General features: G+C 40.5%; 2 protein-coding genes across 6 annotated transcripts in view; both read left to right on the top strand.

Annotated features, from left to right (window-relative positions):
* The window catches only part of tdh2 (L-threonine dehydrogenase 2), a 4,148-nt gene extending 879 nt beyond the window's left edge, over positions 1-3,269 (top strand). The window contains exons 2-8 of one of the 2 annotated variants that reach the window (XM_077539176.1): positions 1-43; positions 683-753; positions 845-994; positions 1,086-1,258; positions 2,196-2,286; positions 2,367-2,636; positions 2,712-3,269. In XM_077539176.1, the coding sequence (XP_077395302.1) occupies positions 1-43; positions 683-753; positions 845-994; positions 1,086-1,258; positions 2,196-2,286; positions 2,367-2,636; positions 2,712-2,842 (929 nt within the window). In that variant the 3' untranslated portion in view covers positions 2,843-3,269. Of the gene's footprint in view, positions 44-682; positions 754-844; positions 995-1,085; positions 1,259-2,195; positions 2,287-2,366; positions 2,637-2,708 lie in introns of both variants that reach the window. The other variant, XM_077539175.1, reaches the window with a different exon arrangement.
* A 752-nt stretch (positions 3,270-4,021) lies between these two features.
* srrm1 (serine/arginine repetitive matrix 1) lies at positions 4,022-15,429 on the top strand. 4 transcript variants are annotated; one of them, XM_077538673.1, is made up of 16 exons: positions 4,022-4,183; positions 6,203-6,292; positions 7,061-7,183; positions 9,693-9,863; positions 10,071-10,159; positions 10,244-10,468; positions 10,775-10,957; positions 11,042-11,161; positions 11,287-11,495; positions 11,887-11,973; positions 12,037-12,175; positions 12,475-12,561; positions 13,178-13,636; positions 14,027-14,213; positions 14,383-14,527; positions 14,693-15,429. In XM_077538673.1, exons 1-16 carry the CDS (start codon positions 4,163-4,165, stop codon positions 14,704-14,706), a joined length of 2,349 nt encoding a protein of 782 aa, XP_077394799.1. In that variant the 5' UTR covers positions 4,022-4,162; the 3' UTR covers positions 14,707-15,429. The 4 variants fall into 4 exon arrangements, with proteins under 4 accessions (XP_077394799.1, XP_077394798.1, XP_077394797.1 ...); XM_077538672.1 differs by having other exon boundaries at positions 14,383-14,542; XM_077538671.1 differs by having other exon boundaries at positions 14,383-14,556.
* Positions 15,430-16,356: the final 927 nt, after the last annotated feature.

The raw sequence follows: 16,356 nt of genomic DNA, 5'->3' as shown, positions 1-16,356 counted from the left end.
GAGGACTTGGGCAGTTAGGTGTGGGGCTTGCCCAAGTGCTTCGGTGAGATATTTCAGAAATTAATTTGACTATGACAAAATACTAGGGATGTAATGATATCCAAACATCACGATACGATATGATCACGGTATGAAGCTCACGATACGATAATTATCATGATATTGTGGGGAGATTCGCTGTGTTTAAGAAAGGTCACAATATTGTAAAAAAAAAAAAAAAAAAGCACAATATTGCACAATATTTGTACACAACAGCAATGCTTATAAACCACCTACAATCTCTAATAATACTTAATATTGAGGCACTTGCTAATGCACGCACACATTGAGTTCCTGCACATTTGACTCGGTACACAAGCACGTTCCCCTTCATCTGGCAATTAGTTGTAGATTTCAAACATAGAAGGGCCAAAACATCGCTAATGAAAATTAAATTGCACTAAAAACAAAACAAAAAGCCAGCCACCAGAGGGTGCTAGAACTGCACAAATGGAAATCAACCTGACTTTTTTTTTTTTTTTAACAGATGTGTTGCTTTTAAATACCGTGAACATGACAACGACGATATTGTGACAGTTTTAATATCAAGATATCGCGATATTTCCCTTATCGTTACATCCCTACAAAATACTGTACGGTAGTATGAAAAACTGATGAAAGTTTGCTTTAAAATGTGGACCAGGAAACAATATGGAACAGAGAACGTAATCCTGTCAGACATAAAGAAGCCCCTGCCTCATATTTCTAACAGTGGTATGTTCTGAACTACACAATTTCTTTTAATACTCATAAATTTTTAGTTTAGTCATAACATAAATCAATAAGTGCTCTCTTTCTCCATCAGGTCCATTTGTATATGCTGACGTGTTGGACTACAAACATCTCAGAGAATTGATTGTAAATAACCGCATCACTTGGCTTATCCACTACAGTGCTCTGCTGAGCGCTGTTGGGGAAGCCAATGTGGCTTTAGCACGCAAAATCAACATCACAGGTCTGCTTGAACACATAAGAAAACCATTTGCACAAGCCACATTTGTAATGCTCATTATCATACAGATCTGATCATCTGTCTTTTTATCAAGGTCTACATAATGTGCTGGACTTGGCTTTGGAGAACTGCCTGCGCCTTTTTATGCCTAGCACCATTGCAGCGTTCGGTCCTTCATCTCCTCGGGACCCGGTGCCTGACCTCTGTGTCCAAAGGCCACGAACCATCTATGGTGTGTCCAAAGTCCATGGCGAAATAATGGGAGAGGTAGATCACTTTTAAATATACTATATTTAGTAGGGGTGCAACACATCACAAAAATCACAGTTCTGACCGGATGACGGATTTGAGTCACGGCTCGATCACGGTTTTGAGTTACAGATCGATTTTTTTTTTTGGATAAGAAAAAAAATGGAAAAAAGATAAATCGTACTTTGTCTTCATTCATTTTGTAAAACACTTTTGCCTATTAAAAAAAAGAAAGAAAAAAAAAAGCAATTAAAAATGTCAAATATATTAGGATTTAGGAACACCTTTAAAGTGTTTTATGAAATAAATGAAGACCAAGTTCTATTCATGTTTTTTTAAAATAAAGAAATAATGAAAAGACCTCAAAATAGCACATTCCCTTCCCTTCCAAACTCATTTACTGCTACCAGCCAGGCACTCGTTGATCATGCTAACAGCTAGCTGTTAGCCACTTATGTCGTTGACGTCTGCCGTATCATACAATGAGGGCGTAATTAATTAGCGATTGAATATGAGTTTGGGATATAGCATTGTGTTGATGTTGATCACAACTTTAATAATGTCAATCAAAACTATGATAAAGAAAATATAAACGTCTAAAAGGGAAGTCAAGGCTAGCCATCACGCCACAACGTGAGCCAACTTCAAAGCAAAAGTCTGCTAAAGCTGTTTGCTTTGCTGTCAATGGTGTCGAGATGAGGCAAGATAAAAATTAAAAATCATGTGTCATTAATTATTAGAGGACTAATTTCACCCCAAGTTGCCAAAATGCTCCCATACAAATGTTTTCAACGACTGATCATGTTGCTTTCATGTGAATGCACACTTTGTTTTTGTTTTGTTCCCCCCCCCCCCCCACCAACCAATTTGCGGATCCGAAACGGCCTCGTTGCTCGTATTTAGTGTATGTCAACTTTATAGCCTACGAAGTAACGCATTTATGCACTTCTTTTAGTATCTTCATCATAAGTATGGCTTGGATTTCCGCTGCTTACGTTACCCGGGAGTGATATCATTCAACACACCCCCTGGCGGAGGCACGACAGGTAACGTCGCACAATATACACATCACAGTCCCGAGGTAATGCATATTAGAAACTTGCCGTTTTTCCATCTTTATTCACAGATTATGCGGTTCAAATCTTCCATGATGCCCTCACAAAGGGTCACCATGAGTGCTACTTGCGCCCTGACACCCGTCTTCCTATGATGCACATCTCCGACTGCCACCGTGCCACTCTAGAGTTCATGCAAGCCCCCGAGTGTCGGCTGTCCCTCCGTACCTACAACATAGCTGCCATGAGCTTCACTCCAGAGGAGGTGACCCAGGAAATACGCAAGCATCTGCCTCAACTCAGGGTCACCTACAATCCTGATGCTGTCCGTCAGACGATCGGTACGATAAATCAAGGCTGCAAATTGACACTTTGAAGTTTTTCTGCACTTCATACAATAAATTGTCTTGTAGCAGACAGCTGGCCAGTGAGGGTTGATGACTCAAACGCCCGGAGAGATTGGGGATGGGTGCCAAAGTTTGGGCTGGAGGACCTGGTTCCAGACATGCTGCAATCCATTCAGGACAAGTGTTCCCCAATCAACTAGAACAAGGCTGTTTTTTTTCCCTCCTTCAGGAAATGACATATACGCTCCATTTACTTCTTGACTGTGTACTACTTTTCTGTCTTGTTTTAGAAATTCTAATTCCAAATGAGGTTGTGACATTGTGTAAAACGGAATTAAAAGGCGATCATTTTCAACATGTAACAAAAAGCTGGGACAGGAGCATGTTTACCACCATGTTACATCACCTGTCCTTTCAACGCCACTCAATAAGCATTTGAGAACTGAAAGACACGAGGATTGCTGGCATAGAGTGGCACGGCAAGAGGAAAAAATGTTCTATCCGAGAGCGGTGGTAGCAGCACGATGTCCAACAAGCACCTCTAATGGGAGAAGAGCTGGCAGAGTGATTTATTGTTATTTTTGATGGACTTACAAATTCACGGCATGATTAAACTATCCAAGTTCCGCCAAGCTATCATTTCTTTCTCTGCTGCATGTCGTCCTCCTCTTCCTTGAAATGAGTTAAGTCAGGGTATGCTTTTGCAATAATGAACAATACATGAATAATTAACATAAATATAATAAGCGGTTAAGAAAATGGATGGATGGATTAACAATAATATTAACTTTTGATCAAATAATTTTGATTTCATTATATAGAACATTTCAGGAGACAATTAAGTATGCCTCATTGATTGTACATCTGAGGAAAAAATAGAGTGACGGAATGAAACCTCGTCCTGTCACAGGACCGTAAAAAGCCAAGATCCACCAAGTATGGAGGCGTGTACATCGACTGGTAGAAATTTCAAGAAGCTTCAGGATATGGAAATAGTGACATCTGGTGGTATGTATGTCTAGAATATCCAAAAAAGATACGATACTGTATTTGTGAACGCACATTTTCCTAAACCACTAACTTAATTCACACAATTCACCAAAATTTTAAATGCAAACATTTCTAAATTAGTACATATTGTTCTCAAGTTTTCACATTGACTATTATTGACTGATTCAACCATTGCAACTTCAAAATGTTTAGCTCTTTCCAGGTCAGCGAACGACTCTACACCCCATTGCATTCAATATAACTCCACATCATTCGACCTCAGCCTTCGCACGAAATTTCTCCAGAAATACGGACAAAGAAACGGCACAAATATTGTTTATGTCATGGCTAAAGACGACATTTGGGCGAATCGAGGTTGTGTCGTCAGTCAGGCTGCTACAGCGGATGTAATTCACGTTGCCTCCAGCAGGATCGCAATCCTCACGAGGCTGAGCCTGATACCGAAGAACATCATACTAGTTACCACACGTATTCACTCGGCGGTCTTCTAACATCTATTTTCTTCAACGATGGACGCGGGGTTCTTCCGCGTAAGATTCTCTGAAATTTAGTACATTTAAAATCGGCTTTTGTCTTGATATATTCCTAGCGTTTTGTGTTATTTTGGCTTTTGAATATTGGGCCGGTCGCTATCCAGTTACATTGTAATTTTGGGCACCGACTATCAACTGGTGCGACGCAAAAATTGTAATTTGCTCTGTATATAGTCAAACAGTGGTCGGTAAAGAAAGCTGAACTTGTAACATGGTTTTGTGTGGCTCTGAATTGGTTTTGGAGTTACACTCATGTTGCACTGGACTGAAAATGACATATTAACTTTGCTGCCCGGTTACGAGATCGCGGCTAGGCTAGCCTCGGCTAATAAAGATGGCGCCCATAAAGATGGTGTATCGTTTCCGTCTCCATGAGCGCGTTGCCGCAACATAATGTCACAGAATATAAAAGTAGCGCTTATGTTTGTCGCAAAAACAAACAAACTGATGAAACATTTATCGCTCTGTGTATATGTAAAAGACGATGTTGACCCCCTAACGGCTGCGTTGTCTTCAATTTCCAGAATAAGCTAAGCTAGTAAGCCAGTCGTTGGTTTAGCCAAGGCTAGCTCATTGCTATCAATGTCATATGTTTGAGCTTTAGTAAATTAACCTGCTCACGATCACTTTGAATCTCTGCCCATCTTCTAACCAATACTCTGGATGTGGGACTAATCCTTTCCTTTTTGCATTTTGCGATACTTTTCTTCAAATAGATAGCGATGAGTGACAAATTTATGGGCCTTACATGTGGCGTTACCCGAGGTTGGTATCGTAGCCCAAAATTATACTCGACACAGAGTACTGTCATTTAAGAATAATGTGACTCAAAGTTAAACGTTTAATTTTCAAAATAGTAATGTAAATAATAACTTAGTAATTAAGTCTTAAGTTAAAAAAAATACTCTTTTTAATTATAGCAGATAAGAGTCCAACATTGTGACTTTAAAACAGCGTTATAGATATGGAAATTAATAGGCTGCTTTTTATAAGTAAATCATGAATAAAATAACTAAGATGTAAATTCATCCAGCAAAACAGACTTAACATTTTACACGTGACATAGCTGTTCTTTTTCATCAGCTGTGAGGTAAACAGATTGTTACACCTTTTTTTTATTAGGGCCCGAGCAGCGACCACTGCGAGGTCCCTATTGTTTTTCGTTCAAATTATTTTTATTTATTTATTATTTTTATTTATTTTTTTATGATTTACTCTACTTCTGAATTACATCACATAAATAAGTCACTTTGTAAACATAGCTGTGATGGGTTGCTGGGACTCTGCGTTCATGTGACTTCCTGGCTCCGATCAATGATGTCAAGATTAATGTAGCCTATTAATACCACTGATCTGAATATATAACTGGATAGCTGATAGGCCAAGACTTTTGAAGCCGCTGTATTGCTCCTCCCAAGAAATGTTTCTCGGCATATGATTCTATACATTTACAGTATCGAAATTGAAAAACATTTGACATAGTCCTTAGTAAAAACAGTATGATTTATGTTTTAAATTTGTTAAACATAAAGGGGACATGAGGCATTTCCTAAAATGCATGCATAACTTATATTTACAGGAGGAAACTTGTAATTTAGTTTAAATAAAGAATTATACTGTAATTGAAGAAAAGATGTCTGCCAAATCTAATATTGGGGTCCAAGGAACTGAGCGATAAAAGAAAAGGGAGGTCTTCAAAGCAGCACATACCGTCCACTTATTATTTTTTTAATTATTTACCTTTTTTTACTTGTTAAAAAACTAGTGACCCCCGATACTAACTTCATACGAGCTGTATATGTCTAATCTGTACGTATACCGTATAGTTTATACAGTAGTCTGCTCGCAAGATCGGAGGAGCAAGATGGCCGCCCTGTTGCTTCAAGGGCTTGCACGGTCGTGTATGGGCTATCGACTGTCCAGTCATATATTCAGATCAGTGGTTAATACCCATCTCTTGTTGTCACATTGTCGTACTTTCAAAGGATCTAACATTTGCTTATTTTGTTTCTGCAGGGCACAAGCGCGGAGCAAGACAACCGGTTTAGCAACAAGCACAAGAAACTGTTAAAGCAGCTGAAATTTGCAGAATGCCTTGACAAGAAGGTACATATAATCTACCTTTCGTATATCTTTGGAGTTGTTATCGTTTTGGATTCGATTAGATCTATCCATTAGGGCTGTCCAATATATTGGAAAAAAACATCAATAGGGGCTTATGCACCGCCGGCACTTTTGGAGAACTTTTCAGTTTACCTTGGTAAAATTCGATTTGCGCATTTTCCACCAGCAACAATTTCCAGGGTGATTAAAATTCCCCAGGGGGCATCCAAGTAGCAGGGTCTTGCTGAGCCAGGCTGGTACTTTGAATCTCGCAATAATAATTATATTGCTATATTCAATAACTATCGCATATTGCATGTTTATCCAATATTGTGCATCCCTACTGTTAATCAGTTAATTGCTCAGAAAGGTGTTTTTTTTTTTTTTTTTTCTCTCTCTCTCTCTCTGGTGACCGCGCAAGGGAAAACGTGTTCCAAATTCCAATATTATCACTCATCATAAACAGACTGAGAGCCATGCTTTGTCTGGTCCCTCGCCCGTTTGCCTTGGGTGACCCTACCAGGGTCATAATAAAGCCCCAGACAACTTAGCTCCTAGGATCATTGGCACACACACACATGCTTCCACCGTGATATGGTGACGGCTCACGGCGGGGCCATGGTTATGCCTTGGAAAAATAATGGTAGGGTAAAAGAAAAATGCTTTAAAGCTTACTTGATATAAGAAGTAACACAAATCCCAGAATGTGAACAAATATTTTAAAAAGCAAAACTTGTTTTGAATGATGTCGTTTGCTGCTGCTTCTTTTAGGTGGATATGACCAAAGTAAACCTCGAAGTCATAAAGCCATGGATTACTCAACGGGTGACAGAGATTTTGGGGTTCGAGGATGATGTCGTCATAGAGTTCATATTTAACCAGCTCGAAGATAAGGTAATGCTTTTAATTTTGGTTCTTTGTTTTTACAAAACTCTGTATTTGGGGGAAGTGTTTTCCCATTAAAGAAGGGAAATTGTCAAAATGTGCTCATCATAGTCTAATTGAGTGCTTAAATTAGCAAGTGGTGTGATTATAACAATGTTTTGCTGTTATGTAACAAAGTGACTTTATTCAGCATACTTCTAATTATGATGTGATTTATGATTTAAAAGGCCTGAACCAATATGGATGTTATACCTTGCATCAGAAGTATAGCACCAACACCTAATTAGCTCTCTCCTGAGCCCAAAGTCACTGAGCCCAACTCTCCCTTCATGATGCAGTGTGTGTTTTGAGGTGAGTTATATATAGGGATCATTAATATTATGCCAGTGATGGACACACCTGAAAAAAAAAATGCCTTAAAGGGATAGTTCGGATTTTTTTTACATGAATCTCTATTTCATCCTCACCTCCAGTATGGGATCAGGACTGGCTTACCCTTGACAGCATTCTGTGACACGAGTTCTGGTCCGGTGTTGGACGAGCAGAAAATATTCCGGCGAGTTGGCTGGGGTCACCTAAATAAAGCGTTTTTCTTCTAAAACAACGTGTGTTCAAAGGAGGGATACATTTACATCATAATACTCTCTCTTGAAAAAAAGTCAGACGGCATTACCGCCGGGCACTACTTTTCTGTTTGTTCGTATCACTGCGCGGCGCCCCGCATGCAGCTGATAGACTCGCATTAATCTACAAGTTGTCTTTTCGAAGGCGGAAGGCGCGACTATCAGCTGTCTGCAGGGCGACGCGCAGTGATACAAATGAACAGAAAAGTAGTGCCTGGCGGTAATGCAGTCTGACTTTTTTTTTTCAGGAGGGAGTTTTGTCTGCAAATGTATCGCTCTTTTGAACACAAATTGTTTTCAGAAGAAAAACGCTTTATTTAAGTGGCCCCAGCCAATTCGCCGGAATATTTTCTGCTCGTCCAACACCGGACCAGAACTCGTCTCACAGAACACTGTCAAGGGTAAGTCATTGCTGATCGCACACACTGGAGGTGAGGATGAAATTGAGATTCATGTCAAAAATATCCGAACTATCTCTTTAACTATATCCTCTGTAGGATTATTCAGCCAGATCCCTTAAAATGAGGTTTTAAGTTGTAGGTATAAAGGAGGCATTTGCACGTCTTGAGGGAAGTGTAATAGATTCCTAACTTTCAAGAGTAATATGTTAGCCAAGGTTGAATGATTGCAACTAGCTTCCAATTGGGAATCGTGTATTTTTGTTCTGGTTGTGATACAGATCGGTGTGTCTGATCACAACATGTAATGTGACTCAACAAATAGGTGTTGAATATGTAGTTAATCCTGCACTTCAGCCAGTGCAAGTTGGAACAAAACATCCCTTATATTAACTTAGCTCATTCATGTCCATGAATCCTCGAACTTGAGCTACCTCTTATTTTATTATTCATTTCATGTTCTTTATTTAAAGATGGTGGCTTTTCGTTTGGACTTAACTCGTACTAAGGGATATATTGTGTTTCAAAGTATGCTACGTTTTAAAATTGTAAATAGAGAATCTTAGCATGGTATTTTTTATTTTTATCACACTGTCTGCTCATTAGAGGAGAGAAGCTGCATTGATAGTCCTTCATTTTGGTCAAGGTTTGTTGCCAGTCTTCTACTTAGGTACATTTTCATTAAGATACAATTAACTACTGATTCATGTGTACAAATTGTAGCACTGACAGATTTGCTAATTTAAATGGTATTACAAATGCCGTACACCATGGTAAGAAAGATTATTGAATTGACATTGTTGATAACACCATTTTTTTGTGTTGCTCTGTACTCATTATTGCTTGTTCGTCTCTTGCAATTTAGATAAATGATATAACATTAAGCTCAAGGTGGTTGAATCTCAAGCAGTAGTGAGGCGGAAGCAAGCCAAGGGAGCTCCATGCCCACTGATCCCACGGGACTCACTGAAGACACCGGAACTGTACTTAAAAGTGTTGGGTTTTAATGCACTCTGTATTGTGGCTGTTTGTTAAAACTCCTAAAGTTGTAGACTGTGGGGAGATTGTACAAGAGAATATGGGATGGGAAGGGATATATCATTATCATGAATAGCACTTAAATCTCAAACACACGATAAAATCACATCTTTTGTATACATTCTGTTTACACGTATATAGGCACAGCAATCAGAAGATGTCAGTATTGCATGCAAGTTTTGATCAGCTAGCTCTCTCAAACATATTCACTGTTTTGAATTGGAGTTCAAATGAAACTCGTTTTCAGAATATAGTAGTGGAATTTTTTTTTTTTTTTTCAATTATATTTAATTGTTGAACAGTTATCAACAACCACAGGTATATTTTGAGAAATGAAAGGTTGGCAATCTCATTTGAGAGATCCTGCCACTTAATGTGATATTTTTGTACCATTATTTCAATGGCATTATGTTTGTGTCTCCCTCTCTTTCTCTTTCCCCTGCTTCGTGTGTTTTGCAGCACCCGGATAGCAAGATGATGCAGATTAACTTGACGGGTTTCCTGAATGGGAAAAATGCCAGAGAGTTCATGAGAGACCTCTGGCCCCTGCTGCTGAGTGCCCAGGAGAACATTGCTGGCATCCCAACTCCGTTTTTGGAGCAGAAGAAAGAAGAAATTAAGCAAAGACAGGTAAGATTAGACCAACTTGTGTTAAGGCCAAAGTGACTGTTTGCCAACCTGCTGATGTTGGCATTTTTTGGTCAAAGACAAATATGACAAAAGTCTTGACGGCGTTTTGTAAAATGCAATATAATCTGATGATAACCTCAACATTGCCCATAGTAACCTAAGATGCTAAATTGTTAGCGGTGCCAATAATTTTGTCTCCTCATACAGATTGAACAGGAGAAGCTTGCTTCTCTGAAGAAGTTGGAGGACGACAAAAAGGATTCCAGAGAGAGGGCTCAGTCAAAGAGCCCGAGAAGGTAATACAGCACCTCTTCTGAAAAGTAGCTGAATGTAACAGTTTTATTTTGATCCTACTCACTGTTAACCATACCTATATCCAGGCGCAAGACGAGGTCCCCATCACCACGACGTCGGTCTCCATTGAGACGGGACAGGAAACGTAGCCCTTCGCGCTCCCCAAGACGTAAAGCTACTTTACCTGTTGCGAGTTCACCACCTCCACCCTTGATGCAGCTGTCCACAAAACCTGTGGAGCAACCAATGGAGTCTGACACATCAGCAAGAGCCATGCCAGAACCAATCATCCAAGAAGCATCTTCCACTAGGTATGTGTTGAAACATTGCATGTAGGGCTGTGCAATTAATCGAAATTCAATTACTTAATATTTTTAAATGCTTAAACATTGTTTTGTGCAAAAAATAATCATGGTTTCAATTATTGACAAAAATAATCGTGATTATTATTTTTTCATAATCAAGTAACCCTAGTTGCTTGTCACAGAGTGGATAGATGTGTTGTTCTGAGATGTTGTTAGTGTGCCTTCTGCACAATTGAATTCGTACTGATGACAAATTACTACATTACAGTAATAAACAAGTGATCAAAATAAAATAGATATTTTTCCCTCTAGTGAAACTGTTGTGGAAGTGGCGAAAGCAGACTCAGTGACTGAAGACAAGGAGCTTCCGTCTGAGAAAAGTAAGAACGAGGAAAGGCCCAAATCCAGGGAAAGGGAGAAGGACAGTAGGAAAGAAAGACCCCATCGTCGCTCGCGTTCTCATTCCCGCCAGCGTAAACGGCGTTCTCGTTCAAGGTTACTTTCTGTTCTGTAATTTTTTGTTGAATTGTCTGCAATACCGTCATAGTTGACCCTAATTAGCCGCTAACCTCTTTTCAGATCTTACTCGCCACGTAGAAGGCAGAGTCCCAGAAGGAGAATGTCTCCTCGTCGAAGAAGCCCACCCAGACGTGCCCCCCCCAGCTCTAGAACCAGGCACAGGCGTTCTCCTGTCCGCAGGTTAGTCATTGCTAACATTTTCTAACGTTTTAAAATTTAAATATCCTAAATTCTCCGCTTAAGTGTTCTACATACATGGGTTATGTAACCTTGTGGGTCGTCATCATGTCGTGTATTTCCCACAGGAGACGATCTCGCTCTGCTTCATCCTCTGGCAGCAGCACTTCTCGCTCTCGCTCACCTAAAAAAGTAATGAAAAGAATATCCAACACGCCACCACGAAAACAGCCCCACTTTCCTAATGCATCCATGAGCCCTCCCAGGAAAGACAGGCGATCACCATCCCCACGCGTCAGAAGGAGCAGAGGGTCAGCGTCTCCTCCCAGATCGTCTGGTAAGGTCCTTCAACCTTGCTTACTTGCTTGCTATATAGTATGGTATGGGATACAATGATTTTCATAGCAGTCTTTTCGGCATGAATTAATGTGTGTAAAATAAGTCACAATTTCAATTGGATCCCTTTCCATTTTTATTTTTTATTTTTTTAAACGATAATGTGGATCTCTTCACTTCTGATCTATGGTGCTTTAATCATAAGTTAATCAAAATTGAGCATATCTACAGTAGCTTTGTAAGAAAAAGTTCCTACCCCCATTGTGGGGTGTAGTCGCTTAGGCAGTGTGAATGTACCACTAGTTGGAATGTGAAAGTCCGCTCACACTATTGAAATCTGTTTTCCTGAAAGATGACTTGTCACTGATGGGACATTTAAACATCTTTTTCAGAGGAGGATAAAAATGAGAAAGGTGCAACTGCGGATTCTGTACAGCAGAGACGACAGTATCGTAGACAGAATCAGGAGTCATCTTCGGGTACGACGAATGTCACTCAGCCAACCCTACTTTGCCTACTTTAATGCATCTTTGTGGTTTCAGATTCAGGATCTTCCTCCTCAGACGAGGAAGCGTCCAAGAGACCAAAGGGAGGAGGACCAGGTGCCAGGAATGGTGACGTTAAGAAGAGGCGTAGCCGCACTCCGTCCCCAAGGAGGCGACAGAGAGAGGCCTCTCCTAGGCGAGACACATTATAAAATACAGTCCCCGCCAACAGTATTGCAACAGCAAGATCAGTTCCTTTTTTGTTGCACAATCAAGATATTTGGATGATGAATATGAGCCGAAATGTTTTAGAATCCCGTTTTTTTTTTTTTTTCTTGGTTTTTAGATCTAGATGCATTAAACAGCTTAGGACAGAGCACCTTCTGTTTGAACCCACCCCTTGCTGTTCCAAAACCTTTGGAGCGGACGGCATATGTGGACTATTTTTGTTTGCTAATGACAGTTAATTTGACTTTATTTGTTGTTCACTTTCAGGAAAAGACGTTCGCCATCTCCTGGTCAACGCCGACGCCGTTCCCTTACTCCCGTTAGACGTCGCAGGTCCCCTTCACCAAGACGAAGGTATTGGCATATTCGTGATACATAGTCGGGATAAAAGTTGATAACAGTTTGACTGTTGTGGCTTGTTTTTGCTTCATATTATATGCAACTTTTTTCTTCATTTACTAATGAGGTCTTGTTCACTGTGTATGTGGGTCCACATAACAGATTGCAAGGAAAGTCAACCGTTTATCAAACCTGGGGACACACTTTGCATACTTGACTTACTATGTAGCTAGCTAGGAGCATAACACGAGTCGGACATTTAAGACAAAAAATGAGCTCAGAATAAATGAAACATGACAAAATAACACTATTTAAACACAAAACGTAGAAGTCCCAGATACAATGTCCAAAAAGCATATCGATGTGACAGTCACAACAGGCAAGCGTGGCTATTGTTTACAAATAGGACTCAATAAACACGGTTGTTGTTGGGTGAACTCAACTCTCCAGCGTGAACCCCACGCGATCTTGTAGTCTGTCGGATGCAGAATTCCGGACACGCAATACACGCGTGAATTGCAGTACTTGCGGAAGCCGTGCGGAAACCGTATGGAAAATGCAATGCGTCCTTTCCGCAGCCAGTGTGAATTTGACTTAAGTCTCTATTGTAAATGTCTGTGGTGCTTTGCAGGTCTCCATCCCCACCTCCCCGCAGACGATCTCCATCCAACAGGCGTTATTCTCCTCCCATCCAGCGTCGCTACAGCCCCTTACCTCCTCAAAAGAGGAAATTGTCCAACTCTCCTGCTCGACGTGGTTCACCAGCGCACAAACGCCACCCTTCCAGATCCCCCAAACGCCGAAGTCCTCCCACCCAGCGAAGACGCACGCCCCCCTCGTCTACATCCCCACCCAGACACAGAAGAAGCCCCATGTCCTCTTCTATGCGGCAGAGTCGAGATGCACGATCGCCTCCTGTAGCAGCAAATCGGCGCTCGCAGTCCCCTGCAAATCGCAGTCGCGTTAACAGAGATTCCAGTAGTCCTGCGCGACATTTTGAATCCGCCGGCCAGCGGAGACACTCTCCATCACACAGTGAAAAACCTATCCGAAGAGTCTCACGTACCCCAGAGCCGCGCAACAACCAGAGGTAAATTGGATACTACTTGAACATTTTTTGGTTCACTAACATGATTGGATTCTATAATATACACATGGACAAAATTGTTGGTTTACCCTCACTTTCATCTGAAATGTTATTTTTTCTTTGATATATTGCTTGTCTACCTACCTCCAAAGACCTCACTTATGATCAAGCTGATACAGTGCAACTTTTAGCTTCATACAACTATTTACAAGCATGCTGGGAAGAACAAAAATTACACTGGTAAACAAAACGTGTAGAAACCGTGAGCTTTTCCTCTCATTACCCCTCTCTGTTCCTAATGGAAAACAGTGCGTGTGAACTGTGAAGACCATATTTAATTGAGCTTACAGTAATTTGTCCGCGCAAATGTTGTCAATGTCATTGATCTTACAGACGTTCTCCGAGCCCTCAGCCTTTGAGAAGAGTTTCCTCCAGATCTCGATCCCTTTCTCCTCAACCAGCTGCAGTGAAACATCCAGCCCGCGCGTCTGCTTCCCCCTCACCATCTCGATCTGCTAGTATGTCACCTCCAGTAGCCAAAAAGGCAAGCAGTGGCTCCGGTAGCAGGTCACCGAGCAAGGTATTTTATCTAATATGTTGATTATTTTTAAACAGTAATTGCTATTGCCAAATTCAGGTCCGTGCTCGAGGGACGGTTTAAGTCTGCGCTGTCAAATTGACAGTCACGTTTTCATTTGTTTTAATCTTTATAGGCCCTCATAATTGGTTTTTAATATGTTTGATTGCAGAATTCAGATGTTGACGGCAGTGCCAAGAAGAAGAAGAAGAAAAAGGAAAAGAAGCACAAGAAGGATAAGAAACATAAGAAGCACAAGAAGCATAAGAAGGAGAAGAGCGGCAACGCAGGGAGTGGAGAGATCCATCAGAACCAGGGTGGGGATGAAGATGGTGAATCAAGAAAGGTTATGTCTGTTTGTCATCTTAAGCAACGGAGGTTTTCTGATGGCTTTTCAGTAAACGGCATAGAACATCCAAGTAGGAGATGTATTGTTTGACACAAGCTCGTCTGCCTGGTGTAAAAATAAAATTCTTTTGCAGGAATCAGAGAGTGAAGTGGAGGACACGTTGGATGACCTCGAGAAACACCTGAGAGAGAAGGCCCTACGCTCCATGAGGAAGACCCAGGTGTCTCCTTCACAGATGTCCTAAATCTCAAGGGAGTCCCCCCCCCTTCCACTTCCCCACCCTTTTCATGTTAAACTTGATGTTTGTGATAAACCGATTCAACTTAGAATGTACAAACTGTTAATGTTGCATTTTTTCTTTTTACAGATTTGGTACATTTTGATGCATTGCTTTTGAGTGTGATTTGTCTGCTGAACTGTAAAAAGCTTGTGTTGTCCATAACTGCTAAATTGATTAGCATGGGAACATGTCAGTTGAGGGTTGATTTAAAAACAATTTTTTTCCCCCCCTTCTCACAACCAAAATTAGATTCCTGTTAAGAAGTGATTGCATGTGCAGTGACTGTTTCTGATGTGCATGAACCACTGGCTGTGGCATATAGAGGAAAACCTGCACATAAACATGGTTCTAATAACGTTAAGTGGGAGCAGCATCACTGCTGTGTAAAAAAACAAAAAAAGTCAGTTTTACATAGCACTTGGTGTTTGACTTGTTCAAAGAGGATGCTTTAATTTATCCAATTTGATTTTTTTTTTTCTTTTTTGCACATCCTCACACCAAGCTAATCTGTGTGGGACTACTTTGTTTTGCATTTAGTACCCCTGACTTGTCTTGTCAGCCTTTCAGAATTAAAGCCTTTTATAAATCTATTTTTTCTTAATGTTACAAATTATCCATCCATCCATTTCTTCACCGCTTATTCCTCACAAGGGTCGCTGGAGGGGTGCTGGAGCCTATCTCAGCTGGCTCTGGGCAGTAGGCGGGGTACACCCTGGGAAGGCTGGAGCCTGGACTTGAACCGGAGTCCTCAGTACTGGGAGGCGGACGTGCTAACCAATCACCCATTCGTGCCGCCCTGTTACAAATTAAATTTGTGAAATATCCTTGCCTTTTTGAAAAGGTTAAAGTGGAAGTTGGCCTGAAATATTTCTTGAAAATATATTAGATGTGACCTTGCTAGTTAAAACATGTCGTTCTGATTAATAGTACACTTGTGGAATATGAGTTAAAAAGCTAAATCCAGTTTTTTTTATCCATCTCTCAGCGAGGGCAGCCATTTTGTCACATGCTGTCTACTGAAGATGACATCAATGTTGGTCAGGCAACGACCAATCACAGCTCACCTGTTTTCTGAAGCTGCACAGTGATTGGTTGTTACCTGAGCACCATTGATGTCATCTTCAGTCGACAGCAAGTGGCAAAATGGCTGCCTACTGAAATGGATACAAATGGCTCCTATTCCACTCATGCAATATTAACCAGAATAGACTAGACTGCATAACACATATTGTTAAAAGAATAAATACATACTTTAAAATACAACTTTATACAGCACTTTTCATACCCAAGTTAAACATTTAAAGGAAAAAGAATTGAAGGAATATAAAAGCAAAGAGTAGAGGGAAAAGTATACATTTACTCTTGGTGCTGTCTTAATGGTTTTCTTGAGTACTTTACATTTGTGTGGGGGCTAAACCCGAGAAGGTAAAAAGCCATGGACAAGTTATGTTGGATAGTCAAAAAGAACAAAGAAAGTCCTGTATTTCTATAGGTGTTTAGGGACAAAAAAAAAAAAA

Source organism: Festucalex cinctus, chromosome 12 (assembly GCF_051991245.1).
Source record: "Festucalex cinctus isolate MCC-2025b chromosome 12, RoL_Fcin_1.0, whole genome shotgun sequence".
Lineage (NCBI taxonomy): Eukaryota > Metazoa > Chordata > Actinopteri > Syngnathiformes > Syngnathidae > Festucalex > Festucalex cinctus.
This window is presented reverse-complemented; position numbering and strand designations above follow the sequence as displayed.